The sequence below is a fragment of the Pseudomyrmex gracilis genome, unplaced genomic scaffold (genome assembly GCF_002006095.1).
Source record: "Pseudomyrmex gracilis isolate BER0280 unplaced genomic scaffold, ASM200609v1 scaffold_24, whole genome shotgun sequence".
In the NCBI taxonomy this organism is placed as follows: domain Eukaryota; kingdom Metazoa; phylum Arthropoda; class Insecta; order Hymenoptera; family Formicidae; genus Pseudomyrmex; species Pseudomyrmex gracilis.
Window position 1 is genome coordinate 593945 of NW_018020608.1, and position 17169 is coordinate 611113.

The following is a 17169-nucleotide window of genomic DNA, read 5'->3' on the forward strand; positions in this document are numbered from 1 at the left end:
CGCCGACGAAAATTATACGCGTTGTCTTAATTTTCTAAAATCGTTAGTTTTTCTTCGAAAATAATAACAATCTCATGTTAAAAGCGTCATCTTACCTTAAATGTGTTGTTAAAGTCCATCGCGGAAATGTTTCCTCCCTTCATGTTTTGTACGCGCGTCGTTGGTTATTTCAGCGATGATCTCCCGATAAGTCCAAAGGTTGGCGCTTCCTTCGACAGGAACGTGTTCAGGATTTCTCTTCAAAGGATTCTTCGAGTTCTTTGAGAAGTCGAATAAACCGTGTTAATCACTCGCGCAAATATCCATCCGCGCGTGCACTTCGAACCTAACCTGACCTAACCTCGTCCAAAATTGAACTCTATTGTTGCAGATCGCGCCTGCGTCGCGATTTTGTTCGGTTTCGATTCTAGGACTTTTTTCCCGGAGACGGTGTTTTGTTTCGCACAGTGCCGCCGATTGTGAGCGTTCAAATATGCCGCCACTCGCGATATATTTGCGTATATACTTATATGTTTCGGCGAAACGTCGCGCATTGGTCGATCGAGTCGATTTGTTATTAGTTGCGCAAAATGAGAGATCGCGCCTCGTCAACGATGACATCGGAACCGCGTATTGTTCAACGCGAATTCGGCAAATTCACTTTGAGCCACGGATGGATTCAGTGCCGATCCAGACGTTATCCCAAGAGATTGTACTTCCACAACGTACGCAGCGGGTGCAATACCTGGTACAGACCCGTCTCGCGACACGTTAACGTCCCGACTATTTGTGTAAACACGGTGAGTCAATCAAAGAGAGAGAGAGAGCTGAAACATAAATAAACAATATAAGTGTTTACGTATACAATACATGTGTGTATAAAAATTTGTAATAGTTGACTGTCGCAACGAGCGATACTCCAATGGCTCTGGACATTTAAAGAAATAATTATTGGTTATGTAAATATTAATCGTAAAAAAAAACAATTTTCTGTGGTACGAGCGTTTCTTGAAATGTGTTTTTAATTATTGGTTTTTGACGCGTGTACTTTGCTGTAATTATTTCTCGAATGTCCGGCCACTGGTCCGGTTCGTTTATCTGTAAAAATATAAAAAAAATAAAAAATAAAAATATAAAAAAAGCAAGTACTAGAATAAGTTTTCTATAGCCACACGCGTGTATATATGCGAGATATAAAAGACAAAAAAACTCCAAATGTCAAAGGATAAAAATACAAACAATTTTGTTTTACAGCAGGATATGTCTAATGAAAACAATGTGACAGAAAATAGCTTAGAACTCGTGTCGATGTCGGACGACGAAAAACAACCCAAGATCAGACGGAAGTCGCACGTGGTGATTACCGAGCAAAATCGCGAAACTTCTGACGATTGTTACGCGCTGCAGGTGGGGTTGACCGTCGACGCGACGGACGATTCGTACGAATCGGACGCGTCGACGACGTTCCAATGGGAAACAACCGAGTGTTTCATTAAAAACAAACGGAATGTCGACGCGGAGAACAGCGACGACAGCGATTCGTCTGAACGGACACGTTTGCCGTTGCACGACATGAAGTCCTACAGAAAGAAGAGAATCACGGTGTCACCTGTTCTCACGTCGTCGCGTCGCCGTCGCGTCGTCTCACGTCCGAGAAGAACCGACGGAAATCGAGGTACGGTCAAACGCAAGCTAACTCCTCATCCCGTCGTCTCCGAGAATCCCAAGCCCAGAGAAATCGTTTGCGACATGTTCGGCGTGAAGACCATCAATTATTTCTACGAGCCGGGCGAATCTGTGAATCGGGCGAAACCAAAAGCGCGATGCTCGAGATTGAGCGACAGCGACACCGATGACGAAGTCAATCAGTCACAACCGCCGATTAACGATTCGCGTGCGAGTTTCGACGAAAGTCGAAGTACGTTCAAACGCAGTCGAACTCATTCCGCTGTTTCTCAGAATCGCGAGCCTCAAAAAATTGTTTGCGGCGCGAAGACCGCCAATTGTTTCGACGAGTCGAACGAATTGGCGGATCAGGCGTGCGCGAAACTAAAAGTGCAATGCTTGAGGTTGAGCGACAGCGACAGCGATGATGATGTCAACGAATCACCCTCGTTGAGAAACAAATCGCGGGAACGAAGCGATTGTTCGTTATAAGAGAGAGAACTTGCGTCGATCGTTAATAAGTGCGATCTTTACTTTGTTTATTTATTTTTTTTTTTTATAGTTTTGACACAAACGGCTCCAGAAACACAAACTCGCTCTCTTCTTACAAGAGTGTCTCGTTAAATAAATTTGTCTTTCAGTTTTGATATTCTCTTGCATTTACTTATGTTTTTTTGTTTATTTTGAGAATTTTTTCTTTTCTTTTGTGTAATTTTTTGCTAACAAAATGCGTGCCTGTCACAAGAGAGAGAATAATTGAAAGCGAGTTTGGGATTTTATACGCCAGCGACGCTTTTGACAGTGTAATGTTACGAAGACAAATAAATTTTGATGTTTTTTTTTTTTCAAACCGACGCTTATCTGATTCTGGCTGTTGATTGTTTAGGAAGACAGACCAATTACAGAGATAAAGATTTAATTTTATAAGAGTGAATTATGTTTTCTTTTTTATTTATTCGAGTTGTTTTACGTTTCCACGTAAAACGTTGTTTGTGATATTTCACGACCAAAAATAAGAAGTTACTGATTTTTATTTTAACTTTCAAAAAAAGATTAATTTGTTTTGTTTTCAAGTTTTATAGATACGATTTTATACCTCACTGCGAGTCTGTCATAATATATTCTTATATCTTAATATATATTCTTACGTTCGTTATAAATAAACATATATATATATACATTATATATATATACATATATATATATATATATATTTAATATATTACACATATACATATTTATATATTATGTTCGTTTTATAGCTTCACTCGAATACAACGACTACACTCGCGTTCCAATATGTAAAACATGTACATAAAGTCGTGACAAATAAAATTGGCAATAAAAAAAAAAAAAAAAAAAAAAACCCAAAGACACTGCCGCGTTGTGATTTTTTATTTTTGCGAAAAATTTTAAAAAACGAACGCGAGGAAAAATTAAAGGGACAGCGGTGATGAGAGAGATCTGAAGAGGTAAAACAAGGAGGAAAAGAAAAAAAAGAAAAAATTGGAAAAAAAAAAAAAAAAAAAAAAAAAAACCCAAAGACACTGCCGCGTTGTGATTTTTTATTTTTGCGAAAAATTTTAAAAAACGAACGCGAGGAAAAATTAAAGGGACAGCGGTGATGAGAGAGATCTCTCGTAATGTTACACGCTCGCGGGCATTCTCGGCATCCCGCAGTCGAGATCAGTAAGGTAGGAGTGCCAGGGTAACGAGGAGGTGCAGGTGCAACGGTGCGCGCCACGACTCGTCACCGTGGCGTGTTCCTTGTCTCGCTTCAAAGCAGCGAAGGTTGCGTTTTTTTTACCGGTCTCGCTGAGTCTCGCAGTGCGTCTCAATGCGTAGCCGCGCACGCACTTGCCGGTGTACCGCTTCGGTGCGGTCGCAACGAAGCGCGCGGGCAAAAGAAAGAGAAAAAAAAAAAAAACGCGGAGACCTCTCGCGTCCGTGGTCCGAGAAACGTTCCACGCGGTGCGCCGCATTCTGCGGACTTCGTATACATGTATATATATATGTATTTAAACATTATATGTGTGTATATATATATATATAGAGAATATCTTCGAACTGATGATGCGCGACTGGCGAGAAAAAAACAATTTTACGTGAAAAAATAAATCGACATCGATAAATCGAATTTTATCTTATATCCGAGATATTGACTAATCTCTGCGAGCCAAAAGCAGCTTATATTACCTGATATATATATACATATATTTTTTTTTACCAATCTGCAAATCAGAGTTACATCAACGTACACATATAGACGCTCTCTAAAGCAACGTAAAGCAAGTTATCGATAAACTTATGCGTATTTGACATAAAAATTTCTCTTTCGTTTTTTTCCATTAGACTATGTTTTATCTGTTTATGCAAATATAAATATTGATAGGTAGTTGCTATAGAGAGAGAGAGAAAAAAGTGAAATTTGATTCAAGAACCTTTTTTTGCGTAATGGATATATGTAGCGCGCGACGTTCATTTTCTCGTTCAATTCTCCCGATTGAATGCAAGCAATGCGAATCTTCGTGTCCGCGAGCGGCGGTTATCTATGTGCCGCAAGAAAAGCACATATAAACGCGCGCCAAGTGTTCCTTGTGCAAAAATCACAGCCGGTTTCTGCTCTAAGCCCGGCATATGGCAAACGTTACCTTTTCGCGCCCGTCGTCGTGTTTGTTCCGCAGCCCCGTCCGGCGCGCCGTCTCGCGGCTGTTATTTGCATCCGTCGTGTCATCGTGTTAATTCGCTAGGCGAATAAGAAGAAAAGCCGGCGGCTACTGACCAGACACGGCGTCTTCGTTTCGCGCAACGTCGCGCAATTAATTAAAAAAAATCACCTCGAGAAAGAGAGAGAGAGAGAGATGTGTGTTCGTTCGTCGCCTCCGATTGCGACCAGTTGCGAATACGCGTCGTCATCCGTCGCGCGCGCATATCGCGCTGTTAGCGCCATCTGTCGGGTCAAGTTGCAAACTACACGCGAGCTGTGAGAAGTCGCGTGCGGTGCCCTCTGTCGAAAAAGAGACGAAGTACGCTCACACTTGAGCGGTAAAACCTTGAGAGGAAACCTTCTCTCTGCTCTTACTTCGTGGTTTTGACGCTGTGTGTACGTACGCACGTGGACGCGGCGAGTTTCTAAGTTTTAACCTTGTTTAGGGAAGAAAAAATGGCTCGTAAAAGAAAGGTAATGTTATATCGATCGATATAAACAATTAAAAAAACTGTAATTAGTGCTTGCGTGCGCAATTAAATTAGTGTGCTACAATTAAAAGAATGTAATATACTAATGTTTTGTTTTACATAAAAATTATGCGTAGGGTCGGTGCACGAGGCGAAACAAGCAGTTAAACGCGGTGGAAAAGGAAGAGCTTGTTCGAGCGTCTCATTCGTTCGTGTTCAATCGTGGATTATCGGGAGATCACATTCTTGAGCTCACAAAGGATTTTCGAAAAGTCATGGAACCGTTTACAGCCTCGTCTCTGAAGGCCCGTAAGAAAAATACCATCAAGGATTTCGTTTCGGTCGCGAGCGTGCTTCACGTCACGCACATGTCTATATTTACAAAAACCGAATTGGGAATGTACCTCAAACTTTGCAGGTATATCTATCTATCCTATGAAATCTGTTAACTGTACATGTGTGTGTAATAACTGATGTAACATTCTCTCTGACATTCTCCATGATGGCAGATTGCCCAAAGGACCTACCCTTACGTTCAAGATAAATAACTTCTGTTTGGCGAGAGATGTGATATCTATGTTGAAGAAGCAATTGGTCTATCACGAAGCCTTCAAGAATTCTCCACTGGTGGTTTTGAACAACTTCAGCGGAGAGGGAATGCAGTTGAAGCTCATGTCTTCAATGTTTCAGAATCTATTTCCAACAATAAATTTAACCACCGTAAGTTTCTGAACTGCCGCTTGAATATTCAGCGTGAAAATACAATTCACACGAGATTCACGTTACAGGTCAACTTGAGCACAATTCGTCGTTGTGTGTGTTTGAATTACAACACGGAATCGAAAACCGTTGACTTCAGACATTACGCGATCAAGGTTGTGCCCGTGGGTTTGTCGAAAGGAATCAAGAAATTGGTGCAAGCGAAAGTGCCCAATTTGTCCAAGTGCGAGGATTTTTCCGAGTTTCTGTCCAAACCGACCGTGTCAGAAAGCGAAGCGGAAGACGACGAAACCAGTCACGTCACATTGTCGCAAAACTTGTCGTCGAGAGGAAATCACGTTAATTCGAAAAGCGCGATTAGACTGTACGAATTGGGACCGAGATTGACTTTGCAGGTTGGAAAGTTTTTAATTGATGAATTATATTATAGAAAAAAAATGTGTACACACACTTACATATTCCAGCGTATCTTTTATTTAATAACCTGTCTGGTTATTCCAGTTGATAAAAGTAGAAAGCGAGCTTCTTCAGGGTGAAGTGCTTTTCCACGAGCTTGTACAGAAAACAGAAGAAGAGATACTGATTATAAGGAAGAGAAGGGAAGAAAGGAGAAGATTGAAAGAGAAAAGGCGGAAGATACAAGAAGCAAACAGAACGAGAAAGGAAGAAATGAGACAGCAACACAAGGAGAAGTCGCTCAAGGGAATTCTGAAGAAAAAAGAGAGCGACGTGCTCTTGCGAAAATTCGCTAAGGAATCGGAAACTGAAAATAACGAAGCGGACGAGGACGATGATGCTCAATATTATCGAGAGGAAGTGGGAGAAGAACCTGATAAAGGTAAATATTCCGTGTGTGTACGCGTGTTTTTTGGCTGTTTGTCAATCACCACGACGTAACGCGATCTTTCTACATTTCAGACTTGTTCCAACTAAACGTCAGTAGGAAGAGGCCACAAAACTACACAACGAAATATAAACAAAAAAAGATGAAACGTGCCTAATCTTAATAATTTAATCAATAATATAATTGCAAGTACAGCAGGTAGTTGTATTTTTGTTTTTTTTTTAATGAAAGTTTTCCTAAATCTAACATTTATATATACATGTATATATTATGTTTACATATATATATATATGTATGTATAAATTTGTATTATTAATCTTTCAATAATTTGCGAATAATCAATTAAAATCCATTTGGTTTACCAAACAGTAAACACCAACGAGATAATTGATTAACTATATATTTTATACATACAATTGTTCATTTGTGCGTACGTCAGTAGAAGAAATTTCAATACCACACAAATGCAACAACATTATTTTACATCGTATGCATTGTGTGACAAAAAGACAACAGTCTGTACGTGTAAAGTTGTTAAGAAAATATATTGCCGGCATTTTCGACGTCGATGTGTAAAAAACATATAGCTGAGAATTCATTTGTATTACAAAAATATAAAACACTACATTGCTTAAAATATGTAACGTTAAAAATATTTATAATATTTACATCCTGTGTGTATATTACGCCACTGTTCGCACATATCTGTGCACCTGGGCTGATTGTGCGCTTAATACCAAAGAGTCGGATTATACATGTTCCGAACCGATATGGCAACGCGGAAGAAATGATCCATCGCGACAAACAAATTTTATGCGTTTCCGAGACCCAGTTCATTCTCGTACACCTTTATCCTTTGCTCGAGCTCCTTTATTACCTTGGCCCGAGAACGACACACATCTTTCATCATTTGTTTCTCTTTTTCCAACTTCAGTATTCTCACTTCGTCCTGCGTGACAACAGATTTGTTTTTATGAAAAAACACACAAAAGAAACAGAAAGAAAAAAAACTTGAGAAAAATTTCAACAGATTCGTTAACTCTTCAATTTTCTTATATTCTCTTTGCTCAAAAATGTACTCACATCAATTATACCACTGCTCGTGCCACAAAATCGTATCGGCGTTACCGTCTGACACGACTGATGCCTTCTGTTCACGAGTCGTTGTTTGCACACGTCACACTCTCTCGCGCTCGTACGCAGCATCGCTATCTGAAGTCGTTTAATTTCTGCCGACAGTTCGCTATTCTGCAAAGGAGTATAGATCGTAAAAAAAAAAAAAAATAATAAAATTGATTTATTCGTCGAATCGAAGTGACAATCGTGTGATTGATTAAAATATTTAAGTTACCTTGTTTTTGTACGCCAGAAGATGCTCCTGCAATTCCTTGCACTTCTTCTGATAAGGAAAGCTTCCGCTTCGTATTTGCAGCTCCAACGTCGTGATCTTGCCGTTCTTCGATACAAGCTCCAGTTCGAGTTTACGTATCGTATTTTGCAATATCTTGCAGCGACAACATTCGTCATAATACGACGACCTCTGGACTCTATCTGACGACTCGTTTGTTTTCGACGGCGATTGCGAATCTTCTTCGTCACGATCCTCCTTCTCGAGACTTTTTATCTTGTTCTGCAATTTATCAATTTCGTCGCGACACGTGTAATACTGATCCTGAAGCCTCGCGTTCTCAGCGTCATGCTCGCGAATAACATTGGCCAAGTCTTCCGCTTCTTTGTCGAGTTCCAAAACTTTCTCCTCCAATTCTTTGATCTTCTCGGTATAAATTTCGATATCCTTGCTCGCTTGAGCCAGTCGAACCTTTGTGGCTTCCAATTCCAGAGCCACTTTGTTCTTCTCTTGCAGCAGCGCGTCATACTTGTCGTCGTTCGTGTCGTATTTGCATCTGTACGACGACAACGTCTCCTTCAACGTTTGATTCTCTTTGCACGCCGTGTCGTATTGACTGTTCAAAACGACCAATTGCTTCATCAGGTCAGTTTTGGCGGCTTGCAGTTCCGTGATCCGATTGCTCGCGCCGTCCAAATTGTTACGCAGAGATCTGTTCAAGTCCTTCAGTTCTTCCATCTGTTCTTCGGCCAGTATCTTGCTCGTACTGTTTCTGACTCTCTTCTCCAAAGCGCAGCATTTACGCTCCAACATCGCGTATTCGTTTATCAAGTTATTTATCGAATCCGTCAGAGCGACGTTATTGTTATTTAAGTCGGCTATTTGCTTGTTCAGCTCGGCGTTCTTCAACTCTTCAAAGTTCAACTTATCTCTGATCGCGTCGATCTCCTTCTTGTCTTCCATTTTCAGCTTCTCCATCTCCTTTTTGTACTGCTCTATGGCGACCTTTCGTTCGTTGATTTGTTGCTTCAAAAACTCGTTCTCGGGCACGATCACATCAAGACTGGCTCTGCACTCCGTTAGCTCGTCGCACATGAACTTGGATCGTTCCGTGATCTCCGCGATACGCTGATTCTTCTCTTCCAGTTCGCGATTTAGATCGGCGTAAGCTTCGGCGAGCTGTTCCAGCTCGGTCTGCTTCGTCTGAATGATCTGATTGCTCTTCATTATCTCGTTGCTCTTGAGCTCGATGATGTTCTTCAATTGTTTCTGATTAGCTTCGAGGCATTCGACGTTGCCTGTCAGTTCGATGGTCTTCGTTTTGAACGACTCTATCGTACACGCGAGATCTTCTATTCTCTTGTTGTACACCTCTCTCTCCGAATTTAATTTTGCCTGAAACTCGGCTTCCTTGTTCTTGATCACCTCCTGAGCTTGTTTCTCGCGCTTTTGCGCGATAATAACAGCCTCGCCGTTCACCGTGTCGTTTTTGGAATATTTGTCAAGTTCAGTCTGCAGATTGCCGAGATCCGTCTCCAGTCCGCCGATCTTTTCCTTCATTGCGAACCTGTCGCAATCGCTCTCCTTCAGAAGTTGTTCCAAACGCGCGACTTCTTCCTGCAATTTGCGAGTCGCGGTTTCGCGCTCGGACAAATCCGCCTGAAGTTTCTCTATCTCGCCTTCCAGTTCCTTCGCCCACGAGGCCGTACGTTTTTCCGCGTCCACGCTCTGCCGTTTCTCATCCTCGAGCTTTCGCTTCGTCTTGTCGAAATTCTCCTGCATCGTCTTCACAATTTCCGTCTCCTTCGCCAAGATCGTTTGCACGAACACTTGGAACAGATCGTCCGCCGATTTGTTCGCGAGTTCCTGCGTGTCGGCCTTGGGTTTGAGAGAAATTATCTCCTTGATGATGTTTTTCGAGGCGTTGTTCAGCAAGTTCTTGAGCTTCTTGTTGTCCTCGATCAAGGTCTGATCCTGTTGATGTTTCGACTGATACTCGGTTTTGATCTTCTCAAATTTCTCCTCTATATTGCGCAGCTTGATCAACTCCTCCTTCAAATAATCGTTTTCGGAAGAGATTTTGTTCACCTTCTCATTGAGTTCCGTCACTCTGTCTTCCGCAATTTTAGAATCGGCCAGTTTCTGCGAGATAATTGCTTTGGAATTGGTTAATTCTTCATTCGCTGATCTAAGCGACTTCAGTGTTTCCTCATATTCTTGTTTCAAATTGTTGTTATCGACGTCGAGCTCTTCCTTTTGACTCTTCATTAATTCCACCTCGTGTTGAAGACAAGAGACACTCTGACGCAATTCATTTATCGTTTGCTCCTTCATTATCTTGTCTTCTTTCAGACTTCCGGCCTCGATATCGAGAAGGAGTTTCGCGTCCTCAATCTGTTTACATCTCGCGGTAATCTCTTCCAACTTGTCGGTCACGTCTGTTATCTCGCTCTCGAGGATGATTGCTTTTTCCAACGCGGTCTTGTGCGACAACTTGCTCTCCGACAACTGTTGCAGGAGCTGTTCGTTGGCGGCTCTCAAAATATTGATTTCGTCCAGTAAGGATTCCTTCTCGGCAATAAATTTCGCGAGATTTTCTTTAACGTTTACATTATTTTCCTTCAATTCGTTGAAGTCGCTCTGCAAGACGCTCATAACTTCCATGATCCTTTCCAATCTCGAAGTTCTCGAGGACTTTTTAACACTGACACTTGAATCGTTGCTCGAATTCGTAACAGTACTATCTTGTATGTTCTCGACTTCGTCGCGCTTCTCCTCATCGCGCTTCTCCTCATCGCGCTTATCTTCGTCGCGCGCATTCATCAGTTTGTCGCTGTCCTCCTTTAAAATTTGCAATTCGTTGTTCAACGACTGAAGTCCTTCCTCGACGAATGTGACGTTCATGCTCTCGGAGAAACTAGTGTCGGCAGACGTGTTGCACGCGCTTGCGTTCAACGTGTCTTCTCGGGCTTTCAAAATGAGCGCGTCGCTTTTTGCCGCAATGCTGTCGAAACGTCTCTGCGAGTCCTCCAACTTGTGGTTCAGAGTCTTCACTTGCAGCTTAAGCAATCGTCGGTTTTCGTTCGACTCTTTTAAGTGAGAACACTGAATGCAAGGACTTAATTTCAACTCGCTTAGTTTGTTATTGAGATACGTGAGATGGTTGACTTGGTCCTGCAACTTCAGGATCGTTGCTTCAGCGTTGTCGTTCACGCTATTGTCTAACGTATCGCTCGCGGAATTGTACAACATTGACAAGCGCAACGTATTATTGCAGGAATTGCCCGCTTGCACCTCCAATTCTTCTATAGTTTCCATTAACTGATTGGACAACTTTGAGTTCTCATCGGTTAGATCTTTCACGTTAGCTTTCAACTCCATCATTTCGGTCTTCAGTAACGTATTCTCCGCTCGCAGTTGCTCGATATCGTTGACATCACCGATGTCTTCGTTGTTTCGCAGCGACAGTTCTAACTTACTGCTCAAAATGTCGCACTCCTGCTTCAACCTGTCGCTCTCCTCGATCTTGTCCATCAAGGTGGTGGAGAGCTCGTTGTTTTCCTTCGTCAGATATTCGTGTTTATCCGTGAGATGAGTCAGTTTGTCTTTGTACATGCAATCGTGTTCGTACACAAGCGATTTGCTCTCTTTCAACGTTTCCAACTCTTTCGTGTAATCAACGATGTCGGATAACAACCCCGCGTTCTTTTCCGTCAGCACGTTGATTTGTTCCTCGTACTTGAGGATCCTTTCGTTTTCGCTGGAAGTTGTTTCGGATACTTTTGAACGAAGAATTGTCAACTCATCGTTGAGCAACACCAAATTATTCCGCAGATTGAGTTTCTCATCCAGTATCTTTGCGTTTCGCGCGTAAAGATCATCGATCGTTTGCTGAAAATCGGCAGCCGCCTTCTCGGCGCACTCCTTCTCCGCCGACAATTTGCTCGCCAGCTCGCTGTTCTCGGTTGTCAACAGATACACGGTTTCCTGCAGGCTTTCCAAATCCGCCTTCAAGCTTTGCACGTCCTTTCTCATCTCGTCCAACTGCTGAGTCTTCAGAACCAGATCGGCGGACAACTTAAGAGTGTCATCCAAGGACATCTTCGTGCTCGACATGTCTTCCACATTGACCGACGACTCGTTGATTGAATCGTACTCGTGATTCGATATTGCCGATTTCGCTAACGCTTCCTCCTTCAAATGTTTATTTTCTTTCTGAATATCTGCGATTATACACTCCAAGTCGTTCATGCGATTTTTCAGACGAGCAACCTCGTCATCAGCACTGTCAACTGACACTGAAGCATTTGTTACTTCAACTTCCGTCAACGTGTCCGTTAAACTGTCATTTGTCTTTTCTTTTGATTCTTCTTGTTTTCTTAGAATATTTTTTTGTGGAAGATTCTGAATATGTTCCTCTAGAAATTGAAGTGCGTCTACATGTGGCTGATCTTCGTTTGTCTCACCTTCCGTTGCGCTAAGTACTTCCGGCCCCACGAGTGGCTGTTTCAATTTATCGATGACCAGTTCGAATTCGCGCTTCTCAGACATGAGTTGCTCAATTCGCTTCTCTTGATACTGACACTTTTGAACTTCCAGTTGCTGCTCGCTCAACTTATCTCTTATCGAAGTATTGACTTGTTCCGCTTCGCTCAATTTCTGCTGAATCTCGCAAACAGCGCGCTGAAGCTCGTCCTTCTCGGACGCGAGATCGCGAACCTGCTGTCGCGCGACGCCGAGATCTTGGAGTTCCGTTTCCCGCTCGCGCAATTTGTCTTTCAACGAGCTGTTGCATTCCTCCGCTTCGCTCAATTTCTGCTGAATCTCGCAAACAGCGCGCTGAAGCTCGTCCTTCTCGGACGCGAGATCGCGAACCTGTTGTCGCGCGACGCCGAGATCTTGCAGTTCCGTTTCCCGTTCGCGCAATTTGTCTTTCAACGAGCTGTTGCATTGCTCCACTTCCGCCAATTTGTTTTGAAGTTCGGTTATTTTGCACTCCAAGTTATTTTTTTCGGATGCGGCGATAATTTCGGTTTCCAGTTTTATTCCCTGCGTGGTCCCGTTTTCTGACGCGAATTCTATAAGCGGTTCTTCCAATTCCGTTCTTCGTGACGTTACTTGTTGTAATTTCTCTTCCAGCAAAATATTACGTTGTTCAGACTCATTGAGCTTGATCCGCAATTGCTTGGCCACGCATTCGTATCCATCTTTCTCAGCTGTGAGAAAGTTTATTTGCTTCTGCAACTGTGAAATGTTTTGCATTTCGATCGTTTTCGCGGTCAATTCCGCGATTTGCTTCTCTAAACTCGGTATTCTTTGTAATTCGGACGCTTGCGCGTTCATCTGATCCTCCGCCGACGCACAACGCGATTCGGCCGCGGTTAATTGTCTACGAAGATCAGATATTATATGTTCGAAGGCGTCTTTGTCGCATGTCGTGTTTTCCAGTTGTTTTTCCAACGACGAGACTTTTGCGAGTTTCTGGCTATGTTCGTCAACGTACATCTGCTTCTCCAAGGTTGTGTACTCTCGCAACTCTTCGTACTCTTCCGCCAGACGACGGACTCTGTCCTGCAAAACTTGTCTTGGTGTTCCCGGAGACAAGCTGCTAGCTCGCAAACAGAAACAAAAAAATATTGACTTTCAACTTGCAAATAAAATATAATTACAACAAGTACGTTTGGTTTTATGTAATCTACCTTGTAGTTTGGGCGTATGAGTCCAGTTTTTCAGGAGTGGTATCACGACTGTCATAGTTTACAGGCGATTTCTGAATGAATACATCTTCCAAAAACCTCACTCGATTGTGAGGACGACGTGTAATGAAAACATCATCATCATCGCTCTCTTCCTCACGATTAGCTTCACTTTTCATAAGTTCCAATTCAAAGTCTTCGAAAGCTACCTCGAACGCTGCAAAAATAAATTTTGCATTTATTGTTAAAATTAATTCGAGTGTAATCTCGAATTAAAAAAAAACAAGTAATAGGTGTTAAAATAATAATTTTCAATTAATTTTAACTTATAACTTGACTTGAGTTTACGCGAAAAGACGCGAGATATTGAACTTACATGTATTCATTTCAATGTCGTTCGATTTAGATTTGTGCAACTTGATAGGCGACATTTCTTTGATTGGTGATAAATCTACACGCGAGTGGAATGTAGACTTATATCCATCGGTACCGCACCAAGTTCGTCTTCTCTTCTCTCTCGTTTTGAACGATTCGCTGTTGTGATTGTTGCTCGTGACTATTCGGGTTTGCAATAATCGAATTCGATTTTCTAAATTCTGATTGATACGATCTTTTTCTTGCATTTTAGACTCGATTTCCAGCAAATCGGTCGATCCGGTCAGTTGTTTCATTCTCTAAAAAATTGATTTTTGTTACATAATAGATTGTATCAGGATTGTTTAAAATATTTTTTTATTTAAAGTTTTCACACACGTAGCAAAATTAATTAGATAATGAATATATGTATTTACCTCTAATTCCGCGTTAAGCGCATCGATATGTTTCGCATAACGTTTCAAAAGTACGCCATCAGACATGACCTCGTTCAGCTGAGGCTTATTCTTCACATTTCTCGCTCTGGATGCGAATCTATTCATTAAGCAACAACAAATTACAAACTACATTCTATTTATACGTACACATATTGCAAATACTTTAAGATACTAACGATAATGTGCATTGGGTTTCTTCGAGCGCGGCTGGTGTTATAGCGCAGATTATCGCAGTCATCGCGTTGCCACCTAGAGAGGCTTGCAATAATCTTGTGAGTTTGCTGTCTCGGAAATTTATAAATTTCTGAGCGTCTTGCGACTCGCTCAATTGTTTGATTACTAACGCCAAGGTAGAAAGGGACAAGTTAATGTGACGTCCTTCTTTGAAACGTTCTCCAGTCGCACCTGTTTGCCGCATCCTCTCCGATCCAGCAAGATCAACCATGTTCAATTGTGACACTTGTATTGCACCATCCGCGCCAGCTTCTCTGCTCTCAATTGTCTACAACATTCACAGTGTTTTGCAAACTCATAACATTTAGATTACCTCATCTAATACAAGTTTTTTTAAACAATATCGCATATGTAAGCAATATGTGAAAAAAAAAAATATATATATATATAGAAGCATGCTTACAATTTTGAAGATTGTATGGCTTCTACTGCTCTTCTCATTCATATTGGTTTCTCCTATTCTTCTGTTCTTGTTACCTCTGCACATAATTGACAAAACATTCTCTGGACAATTAGTAACTTCTTCTTTGCACTTTACAAATACTTGATTATTTATATCCTCGTGTATCTTCAAGTCTGAATTATTTACATCTAACAAGTCGTTGACTTTTTCATTGTAAATTTCCAAGTAAGATACCCTGAAAAGTGACAATTTCTATCACAATACTGTACTTTTGAAAATGAGCATAAACGTTTTTTTTAAATAACAAACATCTTTGACTGGAAACAGATAAAAATTCAAAATGCATATAAAATTTTTTAACATCACAATGGATAAAAATATTTTACCTTAACAGAAACTCCCGTCCGGGAGTGTTGGAAATAGCGTCGAACATGTACTCAACAGCCAAAGGTATGACACCCGGCTCTTCCATTGTGCCCATCATTGTGTAAGTTTTCCCAGAACTCGTTTGTCCATAAGCAAACACCGTCCCATTGAATCCATTCACAGCAGCGTCGACTATAGGTTTTACAATGGTGTCGAACACGTCGTTGTTGGTCGAGTTCATATCAAAAATATGATCTAAAATACAAAACGGTAAGAATTATTGAAAAAAAAAAAATAAATTCATAATGAATATCTAATTGTCTAACTGCGTCGCCGTATTAAATATTCCGCAACCATCTTATGTTTCTTATAGAAACAGAAACAAAAGCAAACTTCAAGACTTCAACATCATAACCTCAACACTTAAAATTTTGTTTTTTTTTTTTTTAATTACATCCAATTCTGTAAAAATACAACGCGACATTTTTCTCTCTCGAACTTGAAGTGAAAACGTATTCAAACATTGACGGGAAAGAGAAAGTAAAAACAAAAGTTTGACAGCAAACATGGAAAATGCGTTTCTCGAGAAGTACACGCGCCAAGACCCTCAAGCGGAGATGCTTTCGGCACTCATAAATCTCATTTTGCTTGTAATTCCGCGTCCGTACCGAATTGAAATCCACCGTCGCCTCGCTTCTTGATCTCCGCGTCCGTAGCCACGATGGTTTTGCCCTGAGATATCCATTGCATCGGCAGATTTTCCTCCTTCTCTCGTTGGATGAGCGGTCTGATTTTGATCGCCACTTGTATGCTACTGTCCGACATCGTCGCGTAAATTGTGTCTCGCACGCGTTGTTTATTTATAAAAAAAAAAACAATCAAACAATATCGATTCTATTTTATTATCGAGCCGCCGAACGCACGCACGTGAACGCGGAACATCTCGTTAAAATCCGCCCCGCTGCCATAACTCGGCAAACGCTCGTTAACTTCGGTTCAAATTCAAATGACGTTCTCACCGCGCATGCGCCGTGACGCTGCGAGCTCATAGGGCGGAGGGTGAAGCATAGACTTAAATAAGTCTGTATGGAGTGAAGTCGCGCTGCGAGCGCTTATCTCTCTTCGAGATGTCGTTTGCCAATCGAATCGCGCCGAAACGAATATCGATGTATCGATATCGATAATTGTTTTCAACTTCTCGCGATACGCACAATCGCGTCAATGCGCCGCCGCGCACATCGTTTCTGTGATTTCGGATTGTTGATGATTTATTTCGGTTTTCGAGAAAACTTTTGCGAATATACGCGCGCAAAACCCGGTGCGAGATACGTAAGTTCAAACTGGTGTATAAAAAAACGAATTTTTTAGAAGAATACAGGGAAATGGAGTGCAATCGAACTGAAATGAAGCAGTTGCGGAGAAGAGACAAGTGGCTCGCGCGCGGAAATAACAACGGGCGATCTTCGTCTTCTCCAAGGTACGTGGAAAAATTACAGCGTAATCGCAAACAATCGCGTGACATCTTGCAATACCGCGGTGTATGTAATTACACACACATTGTGCAAACGCGAATATAAAAACACACGCCGTATTCAATATACGTAACATAATATATTTTTCTATGTGATGTATATAATTTTTTTTCGAGCAAAAAGCATTTCTTTACACAAATTCAATATATATCTTGATCAACACAAATACACACGAGTCTGTATTGGAAATAAGCTTGATTAAAAAAAAAAAAAAAAAAAACAACGGAGATGTTTTTGTAAGATTAAATTTCTTAAATTATTACACATATAGATAGATTTAAATATAAATTTTAAATATAACCGAATCGAGATAACAAGTTTTTTGACAAATATAATTTCCAACATTTACAAAAACGCACGTCAAGCATAAACAATGTGTCCTTCAATTCTTTG

The 17169-nt window shown here is 41.2% G+C and overlaps 3 protein-coding genes across 5 annotated transcripts; 2 read left to right on the plus strand and 1 right to left on the minus strand.

Annotated features, from left to right (window-relative positions):
* The first annotated feature begins 316 nt into the window (after positions 1-316).
* Positions 317-2745, plus strand: LOC109852069. 2 transcript variants are annotated; one of them, XM_020422887.1, is made up of 2 exons: positions 317-779; positions 1234-2745. In XM_020422887.1, the coding sequence occupies exons 1-2, from the start codon at positions 570-572 to the stop codon at positions 2134-2136; spliced, it is 1113 nt and encodes a 370-aa protein (XP_020278476.1). In that variant the 5' UTR covers positions 317-569; the 3' UTR covers positions 2137-2745. The 2 variants fall into 2 exon arrangements, with proteins under 2 accessions (XP_020278476.1, XP_020278477.1); XM_020422888.1 differs by having other exon boundaries at positions 1237-2745.
* Positions 2746-4735: 1990 nt separating this feature from the next.
* Positions 4736-6578, plus strand: LOC109852070 (protein Peter pan). Its single transcript, XM_020422889.1, has 6 exons — positions 4736-4825; positions 4959-5239; positions 5331-5541; positions 5610-5936; positions 6043-6379; positions 6460-6578. The coding sequence occupies exons 1-6, from the start codon at positions 4808-4810 to the stop codon at positions 6540-6542; spliced, it is 1257 nt and encodes a 418-aa protein (XP_020278478.1). The 5' UTR covers positions 4736-4807; the 3' UTR covers positions 6543-6578.
* Positions 6579-6663: 85 nt separating this feature from the next.
* LOC109852133 (centromere-associated protein E-like) lies at positions 6664-16223 on the minus strand. Of its 2 annotated transcripts, none has more exons than XM_020422997.1 (10): positions 15913-16223; positions 15265-15499; positions 14879-15113; positions 14418-14743; positions 14221-14338; positions 13806-14103; positions 13433-13646; positions 7737-13338; positions 7469-7633; positions 6664-7334 (listed from the first exon to the last, which is right to left on the minus strand). In XM_020422997.1, exons 1-10 carry the CDS (start codon positions 16067-16069, stop codon positions 7197-7199), a joined length of 7488 nt encoding a protein of 2495 aa, XP_020278586.1. In that variant the 5' UTR covers positions 16070-16223; the 3' UTR covers positions 6664-7196. The 2 variants fall into 2 exon arrangements, with proteins under 2 accessions (XP_020278586.1, XP_020278585.1); XM_020422996.1 differs by having other exon boundaries at positions 7737-13341.
* Between the last annotated feature and the right edge of the window lie 946 nt (positions 16224-17169).

Coding starts and splice junctions, on each gene's coding strand:
- LOC109852069 (XM_020422887.1), top strand. CDS start 570: ATGAGAGATCGCGCCTCGTCAACGATGACATCGGAACCGCGTATTGTT. Junction 780..1,233: donor CGACTATTTGTGTAAACACG/GTGAGTCAATCA, acceptor TTTGTTTTACAG/CAGGATATGTCTAATGAAAA.
- LOC109852070 (XM_020422889.1), top strand. Junction 5,542..5,609: donor CAACAATAAATTTAACCACC/GTAAGTTTCTGA, acceptor TTCACGTTACAG/GTCAACTTGAGCACAATTCG. Junction 6,380..6,459: donor GGGAGAAGAACCTGATAAAG/GTAAATATTCCG, acceptor TCTACATTTCAG/ACTTGTTCCAACTAAACGTC.
- LOC109852133 (XM_020422996.1), bottom strand. CDS start 16,069: ATGTCGGACAGTAGCATACAAGTGGCGATCAAAATCAGACCGCTCATC. Junction 15,500..15,912: donor CGACGGTGGATTTCAATTCG/GTACGGACGCGG, acceptor TTTGTATTTTAG/ATCATATTTTTGATATGAAC. Junction 14,104..14,220: donor CGCTTAACGCGGAATTAGAG/GTAAATACATAT, acceptor TCAATTTTTTAG/AGAATGAAACAACTGACCGG.